This window comes from Ranitomeya variabilis, chromosome 6 (assembly GCF_051348905.1).
Source record: "Ranitomeya variabilis isolate aRanVar5 chromosome 6, aRanVar5.hap1, whole genome shotgun sequence".
NCBI classification, from domain to species: domain Eukaryota; kingdom Metazoa; phylum Chordata; class Amphibia; order Anura; family Dendrobatidae; genus Ranitomeya; species Ranitomeya variabilis.
The window spans coordinates 394,911,699-394,926,731 of record NC_135237.1 but is presented as its reverse complement, the minus strand read 5'-3'; the positions used below and the strand labels follow the sequence as shown (position 1 = coordinate 394,926,731).

Sequence of the window (15,033 nt, the reverse complement as noted above, 5' to 3'; positions counted from 1 at the left end):
CACAGCACTTGGACCATGCGAGTGTTGTCCGATTTTTACACACCAATCTCCTTTGAAAAGCTGGCAATTCATCTGCCGTGTACAGTAAAATCACATTGGGACACTACAGGTAAGAATAAAAAGATTACATACAGTGTATTGATCCAGGGAACTAGTCTGACTGCCATATGTGGGGTCGGGAAGGAATTTTTTTCCCCAATGTGGAGCTTACTCTTTGCCACATGGTTTTTTTTTGCCTTCCTCTGGATCAACATGTTAGGGCATGTTAGGTTAGGCTATGGGTTGAACTAGATGGACTTAAAGTCTTCCTTCAACCTTAATAGCTATGTAACTACTATGTAACTATGTATACACATAGAATAGATATATTGATGTCAGTGATACATACTGTTAGGGTTGGCAGAACACACCGAATATATTTATTAGATGGGATAGGTGCGTTCGCAACCCGGGATCCACCGTGCAGGAAAGAACCTGCTGCTAAGTAAGGTGGTGAAGCAATATAGAATAAACGAACTCTGTTACTTCACAGAGCCTGTAGTAAAGAGAACGCTGTGCCCTGTTTAGCTCACAGGGGACACAGCTACTGTGTAGAGCCGACAGTGGTCATGCAGTCAAACCAACACGCAGCTCCTCTCCGGTGGAGCCGGCATTCTATCGGCTATTAGCCAGCCCTGAATTCACACATAAACTCCTCGCCGGAGGTGCCAGCATTCCATGGGCTTATTTCAGCAGGGTCCCTGACTGCATACACAAAACTCCTTGCCGGAGGTGCCAGCATTCTAGGGGCTTATTTCAGCCGGGTCCCTGACCACACACACAACCACACTGGTGCTGAGCTCGTACATATTTGACACTAGCGCATGGCCGTGCGGTCATGAGAACCTTATATAGCTGCAGCACCTACGGGACCTTCCAAGAAGGACCAATGGAAGGCTGCCACAGAACTTAATCAGGTACAGGACCTTCCTGGAGGACCAATGGAAGTTGCTGCAGTACCTGAGCATGTGACCCTTGATCTCCACTGAGAGATTTTACCCTGGGCATGCTCAGTGTGTGCAAAGCAGGACTTAGTCCCAGAAAAGCTTGTTCGCCGCAGATCAGTGCAGGGTACAATAGCAGAACCTGGAGAGGCAGCAGTAACCCTTTGCACAATATCAGACTCAGTGAGATGCTGGGACCAACATCTCCGCTGAGCAGGCTCCTCTGCGGCCGATGCAAAAAGTGAGACCGCAGCAGACACGGCTCGAGATTCCCCCTGTGCAGCAGCGGGAACTTGACTCCTAACTAGTGTTGAGCGATACCGTCCGATACTTGAAAGTATCGGTATCGGAAAGTATCGGCCGATACCGGCAAAGTATCGGATCCAATCTGATACCGATACCCGATACCAATACAAGTCAATGGGACTCAAGTATCGGACGGTATCCCTGATGGTTCCCAGGGTCTGAAGGAGAGGAAACTCTCCTTCAGGCCCTGGGAACCATATTAATGTGTAAAAGAAAGAATTAAAATAAAAAATATTGCTATACTCACCTCTCCGACGCAGCCTGGACCTCACCGAGGGAACCGGCAGCGTTGTTTGCTTCAAATTTGCGCGTTTACTTCCTTACGTGAAGTCCCGGCTTGTGATTGGTCGCGCGCCGCCCATGTGGCCGCGACGCGACCAATCACAAGCCAGAACGTAATTTTAAAATCCTGAAGGACCTAAAATTACGTCACGGCTTGCTGTGATTGGTCGCGTCGCGGCCACATGGGCGGCACGCGACCAATCACAAGCCGGGACTTCACGTAAGGAAGTAAACGCGCAAATTTTAAGCAAACAATGCTGCCGGTTCCCTCGGTGAGGTCCAGGCTGCGTCGGAGAGGTGAGTATAGCAATATTTTTTATTTTAATTCTCTCTTTTACACATTTTTACATTAATGTTGTTTCGATACCGATACCCGATACCACAAAAGTATCGGATCTCGGTATCGGAATTCCGATACCCGCAAGTATCGGCCGATACCCGATACTTGTGGTATCGGAATGCTCAACACTACTCCTAACATTATCCCCCTCCTAGGGCCCCCCTTCCATGAGCCACACAACGCTCAAAAGCTGCAATGAGCAGCGGAACCCGAATGTGCTCCACAGGTTCCCAGGTTGTATCTTCTGGACCGTGACCCTTCCAGTCCACCAGATAAAATTTCTTGCCACGTACCACCTCGCACTCCACAATAGCATTCACCTCAAACTCATCCGAGGATGAACCCGATGTCCCGGCAGATGACTCAGAAAACTGGGACAAATGAACGGGCTTTAAGAGGGAAACGTGAAAAGTGTCGGTGATACCAAGGCGTGGAGGAATAGCCAAAGGGTAGACCACAGGGTTGACCTGTTCCAGAACCTTGAATGGGCCAATGTAGCGAGGCGCAAACTTAGTGGACTCAACTCGCAGCCTGATGTTACGGGCGTAGAGCCACACTAAGTCGCCAGGAGCAAAGGTCGGAGCGGGGCACCAGTGTGTATCAGCAGAAACCCTCATTCTCTCCTTGGAGGCCTGGATGGCATCCTGTGTGCGTTCCCAGATGTCAAGTGCCTCCACCGCCCAGTCTGCCACCCTAGAATCGGTGGATGACATGGGCATGGGCACAGGGACACGCGGATGCTGGCCGTAATTAAGGAGAAAAGGAGTCTGCCCAGTGGAATCGGCTATGGCATTGTTCAAGGCAAATTCCGCCCAAGGTAGCAAAGATACCCAATCATCCTGCCTAGCAGAGACAAAATGTCGCAAGTATGTCACCAGAGTCTGGTTGGTCCCCTCTACCAACCCATTAATCTCGGGATGGTATGCAGAGGAGAGATTAAACTCTATGCTGAGTAAACGGCAGAGCTCTCTCCAAAACCGAGACGCGAACTGGGGACCCCAGTCACAGACAATTTTATCAGGCATTCCATGTAAATGGAAAATGTGCTTTATGAATAACGCCGCCAAGGCCCATGCAGAAGGTAACCGTGGAAGTGGCACCAAGTGCACCATCTTAGAGAAATGATCGGTGACAACCCAGATAAAGGTTCAGCTATGCGACTTGGGTAACCCCACCACGAAGTCCATCCCGACCATTTCCCAAGGTCTGTCTGCCACTGGTAGGGGGTAAAGCAACCCAGCAGGCCATTGCCGAGGAGACTGATCCTGGGCGCAGGAAACAAATGCCCGAATATAGTCCCCAACATCACTGGCCACATGCGGCCACCAGTACATTCTCGCCAAAAGCTCGGATGTCCTTTTGGTCCCAAAATGCCCACCCACTCTGGACGAGTGAGCCCAAGAGAGAACCTCCAGTCACAAATTCGCTGGCATGAAAGTCTTGCCCAGGGGCACAGCCTCTAGCGAAACCGGAGCTACAGTTCTCAGGCTCTCAGAAGGGACAAAAAGCCAAGGCTCCTCCTCCTCCTCAGATGACACTACAGAGTGGGAGAGAGCATCGGCATGAATGTTCTTCTCCATGGAGAGAAAATGAAGAGTAAAATGAAACCGGGAGTAAAACAGGAACCATCTAGCCTGGCGAGAATTCAGCCACTGGGCCATCTGTAGATATACCAAGTTTTTGTGGTCAGTGAAAACCTGGAAGGGAAAGCGAGCTCCCTCCAAGAGATGTCTCCACTCTGAGAAAGCCAACTTCATGGCTAGCAACTCCCTGTCCCCGATGGAATAATTCCTCTCCGCCGGTGTGAAGGTCTTGGAGAAGAAGAAGCATGGATGCTTCCGACCTTGAGCACCCTTTTGGAAGAGGACTGCTCCAGCACCAACGGATGAGGCATCCACCTCCATGATAAATGGCTTGTCTACATCAGGGCGATGTAGAGTGGGAGCGCTAGCGAAGTGTGACTTAACCAAGAGGAAGGCCTTGGAGACATCCTCTGACCACAACTTGGGATTTGCTCCCTTCTTGATGAGGGCAACCAAGGGAGCTACCAAAGTTGAGAAGTTTGGGATGAACTGACGATAGTAATTAATGAACCCCATAATGCGCTGCACCACTTTAAGTGAATGGGGTTCCTGCCAGTCCATCACAGCCTGTAGCTTGGCAGGATCCATAGCCAAACCCTGGGCAGAGATGATATAACCAAGGAAAGGCAAGGACTCCTGCTCAAACACACACTTCTCCAACTTGGAGTAGAGGGAGTTTGCTCGTAAGAGGTCAAAGACTTTGCGAACATCTCTCCCATGGGAGTCAATATCTGGAGAGTAGATAAGAATATCATCCAGATAGACTATGACTGAGGTGGTGAGCATATCTCGGAAGATGTCATTCACAAAGTCTTGGAAAATGGCTGGGGCATTACAGAGCCCGAAGGGCATCACCAGATATTCATAGTACCCATCCCTGGTGTTAAAAGCCGTCTTCCATTCATCCCCCTCACGGATGCGAATCAGGTTCTAAGCACCCCGCAGATCTAATTTTGTAAATACCCTTGCTCTCCATAACCTATCAAAAAGCTCAGATATCAGGGGTAATGGGTACTTGTTCTTAATGGTGATGGCGTTAAGACCCCTGTAGTCTATGCATGGACGTAAGTCTCCACTCTTCTTCTGTACGAAGAAGAACCCAGCCCCTGCAGGTGACACTGACTTCCTAATGAATCATCTTGCCAGATTCTCTTGGATGTACTGAGACATTGCCTCCATCTCAGGGAGAGATAACGGATAGACTCGACCCCTGGGAGGCTCAGCACCAGGAAAGAGGTCAATAGGACAGTCATAGGGGCGGTGAGGCGGAAGGGTCTCCGCAGCCCTTTTGGAGAACACGTCCGCATACGGCCAATAGTGCTTGGGAGAGAGATAAGATCTGCGGGTACCTCTGTTGTAGCAACCTGAACGCACTCCCTCTGACATCTACCCTCACAGGATTTACTCCATCACAATATTCTCCCTGAGGACCACTCTATATGAGGCGAATGATTGTGTAGCCATGGTATCCCAAACAGGACCTCATCAATTCCCTCAGGAATGACTAATAGGGAGATAATCTCCTGATGTGATGGAGACACAGAAAGAGTGAAAGGAATGGTTTGGTGGGTAATCTGTGAGGGTAGTGTTGACCCATTTACCACTCGAACGGTTACTAGTTTGGCGGGCATCACCAGGGGTATTGCGTGACGCTGGGCGAAAGCGGATGACATAAAATTACCCTCCGCCCCAGAGTCCACGCATAGCTCTACCATAAGAGTGGATGGGCCTATGGTAATTGTCCCCTTGAAGGACAACTTAGAGGCAAACGTCACTGTGTCTAGTGTACCCCCTCCAACTGCCACTAGACGCTAATGTTTCCCCGACCGCTGAGGACACTTGGAGGCAAGATGTCCTAACTGCCGGCAAACATGACAGACCTTAAGTGCTCGAGCGGACTGGGACTTGGATCCCGCTCGTGTCACCTCTATGGCCTCATGTGACTGGGATGCCTGGACTGGAGATTCCAAAGGTCTGGTGATGGTGGGAGTCAGCCGAAACCTCTGCCTACACTGGGCTCACTCCAACCTTCGCTCGTGAAAACGAAGGTCTATGTGAGTTGATACAGCTATGAGCTCCTCCAGTGTGGTGGTAATCTCCCTAGTGGCCAAAGCATCCTTCACATGGTCAGCCAGCCCCCTCCGAAATATAGGAATGAGGGTTTTATCTGACCATTCCAACTCATACGCTAATGTCCGGAAGCGAATGGCAAAATGGCTGACCATGGTTGAACCCTGAGTCAAAGCCAGCAGTCGGAGCTCTGTATCATGGGTGGCTTGAGGTCCTATAAAGACCTGTTTCAGAGTGTCCAGAAACCGAGGAACACTCTGCACCACATGATCGTTGCGCTCCCACAGCGGCATAGCCCATTCCAACGTTCTGTCTGACAGGAGAGAGATTATGAATCCCACCTTTGCCCGCTCTGTGGGAAAACGTGCAGCCAGGAGCTCGAGGTGTATACCACACTGGCTCACGAAACCCCTACAGGACTTACTGTCCCCAGAGTATTTCTCAGGCAATGGGAGGTGAGATAAAGTCAGAACAGAGGTGGCAGTGGGTAAAGCTGCTGCAGCCACGCTAGCAGCCTGAACAGCTATTGCGGTAACATCCACCGCTGAGGTTCCACGCTCAAGAGACGCCAACCGGCCCTCTAGCAGCTGGATGTACCTCTGCAATCGCTGTTCATCCACCATTACTTAGCCAGATCCTGGTGCTAGTGTACTGTTAGGGTTGGCGGAATGCACCGAATATATTTATTAGATGGGATAGGTGCGTTCGCAACCTGGGATCCACCGTGCAGGAAAGAACCTGCTGCTAAGTAAGGCAGCGAAGCAATATAGAATAAACGAACTCTGTTACTTCACAGAGCCTATAGTAAAGATAATGCTGTGCCCTGTTTAGCTCACAGGGGACAGAGCTACTGTGTAGAGCTGACAGTGGTCATGCAGTAAAAACCAACACGCAGCTCCTATCCGGTGGAGCCTGGAATTCTATCGGCTATTAGCCAGCCCTGAATTCACGCGTAAACTCCTCGCCGGAGGTGCCAGCCTTCTAGGGGCTTATTTCAGTCGGGTCCCTGAATGCATACACAAAACTCCTCGCCGGTGGTGCCAGCATTCTAGGGGCTTATTTCAGCCGGGTACCTGACCACACACACGACCACACTGGCGCTGAGCTCTTACATATTTCACACTAGCGCATGGCTGTGCGGTCATGAGAACCTTATATTGCTGCAGCACCTACAGGACCTTCCAAGAAGGACCAATAGAAGGCTGCCACAGAACTTGATCAGGTACAGGACCTTCCTGGAGGACCAATGGAAGTTGCTGCAGTAAATGAGCATGTGACCCTTGACCTCCACTGAGAGATCTTACCCTGGGCATGCTCAGTGTGTGCAAAGCAGGACTTAGTCCCAGAAAATCCTGTTCGCCGCAGATCAGTGCAGGGTACAATAGCAGAGCCTGGAGAGGCAGCAGTAACCCTTTGCACAATATCAGACTCAGTGAGACGCTGGGACCGATGTCTCCACTGAGCAGGCTCCACTGCAGCCGATGCAGAATGGGAGACCACAGCAGACACAGCTCGAGATTCCCCCTGTGCAGCAGCGGGAACTCGACTCCTAACACATACAATTAGTACAGTGTGTGCAGCTCACTGTACATGTATTTAATTATTAGAAGATTATTTTTCAGAAAAAAATGGCGTGGGCACCTGTGTAATTGTCTTAACCAGCAAAGGGAAAGCCGATGGCTTGGGGTAGATGTTTATAGCCTGGGAAGGGGGTTATACCCATGGAGATCCCCAGGCTATTAATATCAGCTCACAGCTGTATACTTAGCCTTTACTGGCTATTAAAATGGAGACCCCCCAGAAAAAATGATGTAGGGTCCCCCTATAATTAATAACCAGCAAAAGCTAAGCAAACAGCTGTGGGCAGATTTTAATAGCCTAGGAAGGGACCATGGACAATGGCCCCCAGGCTAAAATCATCAGCTCTCAGCCACGTAAGAAAAGATATGCTAATTCTGGCACTTAGCCTTGCTCTTCCCACTTGCCCTGATGCCATGGGAAGTGGGGTAATAGTTGAGGGGGTTGATGTCACCTTTGTATTGTCAGATGACATCAAGCCCAGAGGTTAGCAATGGAGAGGCATCAATAAGACACCTCCATTACTAACCCTATAGTTATATTGTATAAAAACACACACCCAGAATACAGTGTAAAGTCCTTATAATTGAAAGGATGACACAGACTCCTTTAATAAACCTTAATTAAACCACACTTACTGCATTACCTATTCCAATGATGCCATTGTTCCCTGCCAGAGAATTAAAATAGCAAACAACAATATTCCTCAGTCCTCACCTGTCCACTGATAAGATGATAATCCCTTTGTCCCATTCTGCAACTGGATGGCAAGCTGCATGGTTGCATAAAGCGACCATACAGCCTGACATCCAGCAGAGACACTGAATGAACCATAAAAGTCAATATCAATCTTTCAAAGTTCCTTGCTGTATGACGTAGGTGAAAAAGTCAAACCATTGTGGTTTGTCCTGACGAAGAGGCATGATTACCTCGAAACATGTTGACAAATAAAACCGCATCCATACTATATCTGTTTTTTTTAATCATATATTGGATATTCGTCAGTGCGGGTGTACATCCCGTTTTATCTCTCAGCTTGTACCCTATCTTTTTGGTGGATGTGCAACAGCCGTTTTTCATACATGTTTACAAAGTGATTGTGACTTTCACAACCCGCTTAGGTGAGCAAATCCCGTTTTACTCTTCTTCCTTGTAATCTAAATAAGATCCTATTGCGCTTATTGTAATTCCAATTTTATCTATACAAGAAGCCAAACCAGAAAATCTATTTACAGACATGTATTTTGTTTTTTGTTTTTGTTTTGCCTCTCACAGATTCTAACTTTCTATAGTTCACTTAGGTGCTGCTGTTACTATTGACCACAGCATTTAAGGGGTAAAACATTCAAAATCACAGCCATCAATCAACTTCCATTAACAGCCAAACATCAGCCCCAGATTGCATGGGACAGTGATGTGGGGCTTATGTCAGAGGGCCATTTAAACACATAATGTAGCTGTTGAGTTTGCTTTTACGAGAGCTATGTGTTTATGCTCAGTACCACGGTTCCTGTGTTACAATCTTTGTCTTTGGTTAGAAAGTCCCCTGTCAGCATGTCAGCTACCTCACCCACGGCCTGCCACATCTCTTTACACCAGTGTTCAATAACATCACTATTTTAGCTTTTATCCAAGGCTATAGGCAGTGCAGCCGCAGTGATGATTCACTTACCCTGTCATCGGCAATGACAGTATTGTATAGTTATGGGAAGCTACCACAAAAAGACAAATGACAAAATCTCTAGTTTGAGTGCTAGTACTTTTATTATTTTTATAAATTCCTTTTTTGACATAGTTTGCAGAACATAGAAAAATCTAATAGATGACCTGGTCTTTTTATAACATGTTTTACATATGGAATTTAATTACGTAAATCTATAATAAGGCATTTATTTTGGGCAGTGAATTATAACTATAATTCATCTCCGTTAAACTATTACTAAATAATGAAATTACTTATATATTGTCATATTGTCACTATAACCACAATTGTATCACGTGAGTTTATCTTTGTAGTTTTATTCTTTGTGCTTAAAGGGGTTGTCTGGCCTTAGGGTAGAAGTTGAAGTCACTTTAATGTGACTACAGACTTGTGAAACCTCACAGCATGCACACTGTGCAACATGAGAATTCTCCGTTGCCGGCGCCAGGTGCAGCGGGCACATGACCGCAAGTATATGATTTGCATACATGTGGTCACATGCCAACTAGTCGTGCAGAGCCTCGCTCAATGCAAGTACATTGGGCTAGGCCAGATACATCTTGTCGGAATTTTGATGGAAGTATGTAAATCGCATGCTTTCAGTCACATAACAGACTGCTCCTGGCACCAGAGAATCCTCACAGCGCGCAGTTTCCTTCACAGAAAGAATCTGCGTGCATTATTAAATAGTTGAACATGATGAAACATTTCTAAATTCCACATTACAATTCTTCTTAAAAAATCTTTGCCCACCTAGCCTGATTGTCAGCTCCTTAGCATTTTTCACCGTTCCTGCTGCGATCTTACACTGCTCAGTATAGTCTGCTGTCGATAAGGCTGTGAAAGTGGAGGCTGAATTACGCTCATGAGCTTTCACTTAATACCAAGACTTATAAAGTGTTGATTTTTAAAATCAGGATTATACAACCATTCGAACATTGATTTTATAAATAACTATATCAGCCTTATTAGCTCTAAGATATCTATTTAATAATGTATTCAGTTTACAATGATCGAATGAAAGCTTTAAAGGGATTGTCCACTATTCAGACCACCCCTTCTTAATCAATATCATTTGCCGCATCACTTTCACAACTTTTGGGCAAATCTGACACCTGAAAGAAGGGGATGGGCAACCTATTTAATGCTTATGATACACAGAATCCATCCGCCACTCCATTTTTCTTGTAATAATACGGTTATTTAATGACGAACAGATGGCTATATAGTATCAACGTATTCCAAAGTGCCATACAAAATGTGTATTGTCACTTAATTAGAACCTGTCTCTTTAATATCCAATTCCCTGTTTCATGCACATACTGCGTACTAGAGCCAAGGTCATTGTGATTAACCTATCAGTATGTTTATGTAAAGGTTCTAATTATGATTTATTAATGTGGTGTTTGCATAATAATAATAACAATTATGAAATGATAAGATGACTTCATTCCTGTAGTATAATCTTAAGGGAAAAGATTGTTGGCAGAAAAGGATGAATCCCATGCCTAGATTTTCTTCTTGGAACATTGCAGATTTAATCCATTACTGTCATTGCTGATTTTGTGGACGTTGCATTTTAGTAAGAGGATTATTTAGGTTATCTCCGTGATACAGAGGTGATCAGCTGTAAAGCAGTTTTGTGAGACGCCATCAGATTTTGGAATAAATGCATATGTTTTGTGAAATATTTTCAGATTCACATTAACATTTTGACTCAATAAATCTAATATTCCATCATGTATACAGGATAACATATTTCACCTTCAAGATGTCAAATGTCAGTGGCGTGACATATATTTCTGCCATTACGACACAGCCATCACCAAATTGCATGAAACGGTTAGAGACAAGAAAATGACTTCATACCAAGAAGTAGTTAGGATTTCAGCTCTCTTGCAGTAATTGCAAGAAATTCATGGAAAAAAATTCCCTTATTCTGTAATTATGAATGATATTGCCTCAGCCTATTTAGACAATATAAAACCAGTTAAATGCCATTTTGAAAGGTCAAAGAAATTTCTTTACAGCATCTGTCGAAAACTTTTGCTAATATGCCTGAAACCACTGCCTCCGCAATTTCATTTAGAAGAGAAGCTATGTTTACATTATTTTTCAAGCAAATATTAGGGCTGATCCAGCAATATTTTACGTTTGCGAGACATCTACTAATATATGGATCATTAGAGGAAAGCCTAGTAGCTACTACATGACAAGTAATTTATTGCTTGTTATATGTGTCAAGGGAGGCTCCAGGAAAAAAATGTGCTTCACCCCGTTATGAAGACAGAGACCGACTTTTAAATGTTTTCCCCATAGGCTTAAACATAGAAAGGGAAATCTTTCAAAGGAGGATACAGAAGATAAGTATTGTAAATTAGGATCATTTATCTCTCAAAGTATAAAATAAATGTGAAAACACATATTAACCTTAGCAATAATTTAGTATGGAGGATTTCACCTAGAAACGATAGCTATCCGAGCATGCAATTACATTTTAAATGAAATGCCATGTTCTTATATTTTAAGCAGTTTGTGTCCTGTTAAATATGTAAGTGCAGTAAACAAATCCAATTATTTTTGCATGGTTGTTGTTACTATTTTGGCCCACCACTTACTTATCATGACATACTAGCATAAATGACTTCTTGCCTTCTGCACTATGAATTGGGCAAAGGTGTCCTGCCTTTCTGCTAGGGGCTCTCCATACAGCTTCAGTGTCACCTTGGGCTGACATAGTTTTGCTGCTTGATGGAGCACCCATTGGCAATTTAGTTCATACACAGGAACATCGTCCTAAAAGGTTTCAGACTAATCCTATCAGACAGATAAGGAGTACGCAACATCAAAGCCTAGAATGCTATTTTAATGCTTAATGTATGTATTTTTTGAAGATGTCTACTTGAAGCTAACTCACCTTCTTCTTTTTCTAGTGCTTGTCCTTCTTATTGTCACTATGAGAAGAAGAAAAAAGGAGCCTTTAATTTTTGATGAAGAGAGAGATGTTAGAGAGAACATTGTAAGATATGATGATGAAGGAGGAGGTGAAGAAGACACGGAAGCCTTTGACATGACCACACTAAGGAACCTTAATATAATCCGAGACAGCAAAAGCAGGAGGGATGTAACGCCAGAAATCCAATTCTTGAGCAGACCGTCTCTCCGAAGTGCTCCAGACAACTTAATCTTTAGAGAATTTATTTGGGAAAGACTAAAAGAAGCTGATGTGGATCCTTGCGCTCCACCTTATGACTCCTTACAAACATATGCATTTGAAGGAAATGGCTCTGTTGCGGAGTCACTCAGTTCTTTAGAGTCAGTCAGCTCAAACTCTGAACATAATTATGACTACCTTAGTGACTGGGGTCCTCGCTTTAAAAGACTTGCTGACATGTACGGCACTGTTGAAGATAACTTGTACTCTTAGCACTGGAATACATGCTTCTAAGGCACTAAACAAACTCAGTATTGACTGCTAAAATGTACATTTCTGCTCAATGTGTCATTAGAGAATCCTAATTTTGTGGATTTTTTTTCCTCCTGCCTGAGGCACTACACTGTCCTAAAACTGGATAAGTTTTGTTTTTGTGTAATATAAAATCTACCACTATTATAATATCATTATTTTCATGTTTAAATATGTTTCTGAACTAATGAGCAGAAGCCATCAATGAAAAACATGATGATATGGTTTAAAAGGGTGCATCCATTTTTATAGCCATTTCAGTAGTTCACCTATATGTAAAATATTATATGATAGGGAACCTGTCATGCGATTAATGCTGCCCAAACCACAAACAGCAAGAATTAGATCCAGGCTGCATGATTGCAGCCAGGAATATACTTCAAAAAGAAACGACAGAGCTTTAGAATATCTGATCGAAGACCACAGCCAAAGACGAGACTACTTCAACACTGCCTCTGGCTGGTTTCCCATAGTGAAAGTCCTGTCAATGACACGGAGTGGTGCTGGGAAGAGCCACTGGATGTGGTGACAGACTAGTTTCTTCTCTGGCCATGGTCTCTCGCAAGATTTTCTAACTTTATTTTCTCTGAAATTCTGGAGCAATTCAAAGGCAAATATCCCTGACTGCAGTCATGTAGTCATGCTCTGATTCATTATTAACATGTTCAAGCAGCAGGAATTACGTGACAGATTCTTTTTAAGCAACTTGGAAATTCTTCCATTTTATGGTCCACTCCTATGCAAATCAACGAATGTGTACAGCAACAACCTACAGTGACTGCATTTTATGATCCTCTAGTTATATTCCTGCCTCCTGCTTCTTGTTAATGTACATAAACAAAAAAGGTAAAGAAAGGAAAAAAGTATAACTGCCTGATCTGACTACACAGGACATGTTTGTAGTCTGTATGATGTAAACATTGAGGTTTGCATAGCAGCTCTATACCCAGAATAGTGACATGTTTTAATCGATATTGAAATGTTGTGCCATTTCTACTTTTGCTGCATTTGAATAATTTTAAAAAATGGATGCAAAAGTTTACATACGGATAGAGCAGCCACCCACTTGATGGTATTGTCGGACAATTGTGTAGCATACAAATAGGACTGTAGGCTCTTTACAAATTGTATGCTATGCTATTAATTTAATGCATCACCAGTCAATGTGATGGATGCACTTCTATAATTTTTAATCTTTGTTGACCCAGTACATTTTTGTGCAAAGTGAACTAGCTGTAGAAAGTGAAGCATGTTGCAGTGTTTAGTTATACAGTGTTTCAAATCATTCAAAACATAGACCCAACCAATCGTATGAGTCTAAAAATGTCTTCATTTATGTGCACATTACATGGATATAGTCAAAAATATGATGTTAATATTTTGTTCTGTTTAAGGTGTCATTTAGGATTTAGAAGAGACAGGCTAAAAGCAGAAAATAAAAGAAAGTAACCTTTACTCACCTATTAATTAATTAATTGCAGCTCTGGCACTACTGCTCTGGTGGTCTCCAGTGACAGCTTCACATACTGTACATCATTTACATGATCGCTGCAGTCAATCACTGTCCTTTTCAGTCATGTGAAATGCATTCGACCATCATGTAACATCATGTCTGCAGAACTTGCTGGGACCTGTACTAAAACACTGAAGCAACAAGAATGAGTAATGGTTATTTTAATAGATATTGCAAACTCTATTTTTCAATTTCTGGAATACAGCCCCCATCACTAAAGAAATATTTAAAGACAATATAACTGTTTAGTTATGTAAAACTATAAACAGTAATTCATGGAAGGTCATGGTAGGGTCAAGTAAAAAAGGAAGTGCAACAAAATAAATTCAATTTTTTAAAATTGTTTTCCTTATCAATTGGATTCCTAGCATAAATTAAAGGTAATCTGTCAGTAGGGTCAACCCTTCTAAGCACTCAATATGTTCATGCAGGTCATACGAAACTGAATAAAATTATACCTTGATATCTGTGATCCGATTTCTTATTCCAGAGACATCAACGTTTTTCATAATATGCAAATGAGCTGTTAAGTTTACAGTTAGGAAAACCCAAAAAGTAAAGTTCAGGGTCTGTACCTTACACCTAATATCTGTGCATGGTACCCAAAACATGGACTTCTCTCAGAAGTCTGTCTTAAGGCCCCGTCTCACATAGCGATTTACCAACGATCACGACCAGCGATATGACCTGGCCGTGATCGTTGGTAAGTCGCTGTGTGGTCGCTGGGGAGCTGTCACACAGACAGCTCTCTCCAGCGACCAACGATCAGGGGAACGACTTCGGCATCGTTGAAACTGTCTTCAACGATGCCGAAGTCCCCCTGCAGCACCCGGGTAACCAGGGTAAACATCGGGTTACTAAGCGCAGGGCCGCGCTTAGTAACCCGATGTTTACCCTGGTTACCAAAAAAAACAAACAGTACATACTCGCCTTTCGGTGTCCAGGTCCCTTGCCGTCTGCTTCCTGCTCTCACTGACTGCCGGCCGTACACTGAGAAGTGAGAGCACAGCGGTGACGTCACTGCTGCGCTCTGCTCTCGCTGTACGGCCGGATCTCAGTGAGAGCAGGAAGCAGACGGCAAGGGACCTGGACACCGAAAGGCGAGTATGTACTGTTTGTTTTTTTTTACATTTACGCTGGTAACCAGGGTAAACATCGGGTTACTAAGCGCGGCCCTGCGCTTAGTAACCCGATGCTTACCCTGGTTACC

The 15,033-nt window shown here is 44.2% G+C and overlaps 1 protein-coding gene across 3 annotated transcripts in view; it reads left to right on the top strand.

The window, feature by feature from the left end:
- The window catches only part of LOC143782569 (cadherin-7), a 604,373-nt gene extending 589,723 nt beyond the window's left edge, over positions 1-14,650 (top strand). For all 3 annotated transcript variants that reach the window (XM_077270126.1, XM_077270127.1, XM_077270128.1), the window contains exon 12: positions 11,778-14,650. In XM_077270126.1, the coding sequence (XP_077126241.1) occupies positions 11,778-12,271 (494 nt within the window). In that variant the 3' untranslated portion in view covers positions 12,272-14,650. The remainder of the gene's footprint in view (positions 1-11,777) is intronic.
- Positions 14,651-15,033: the final 383 nt, after the last annotated feature.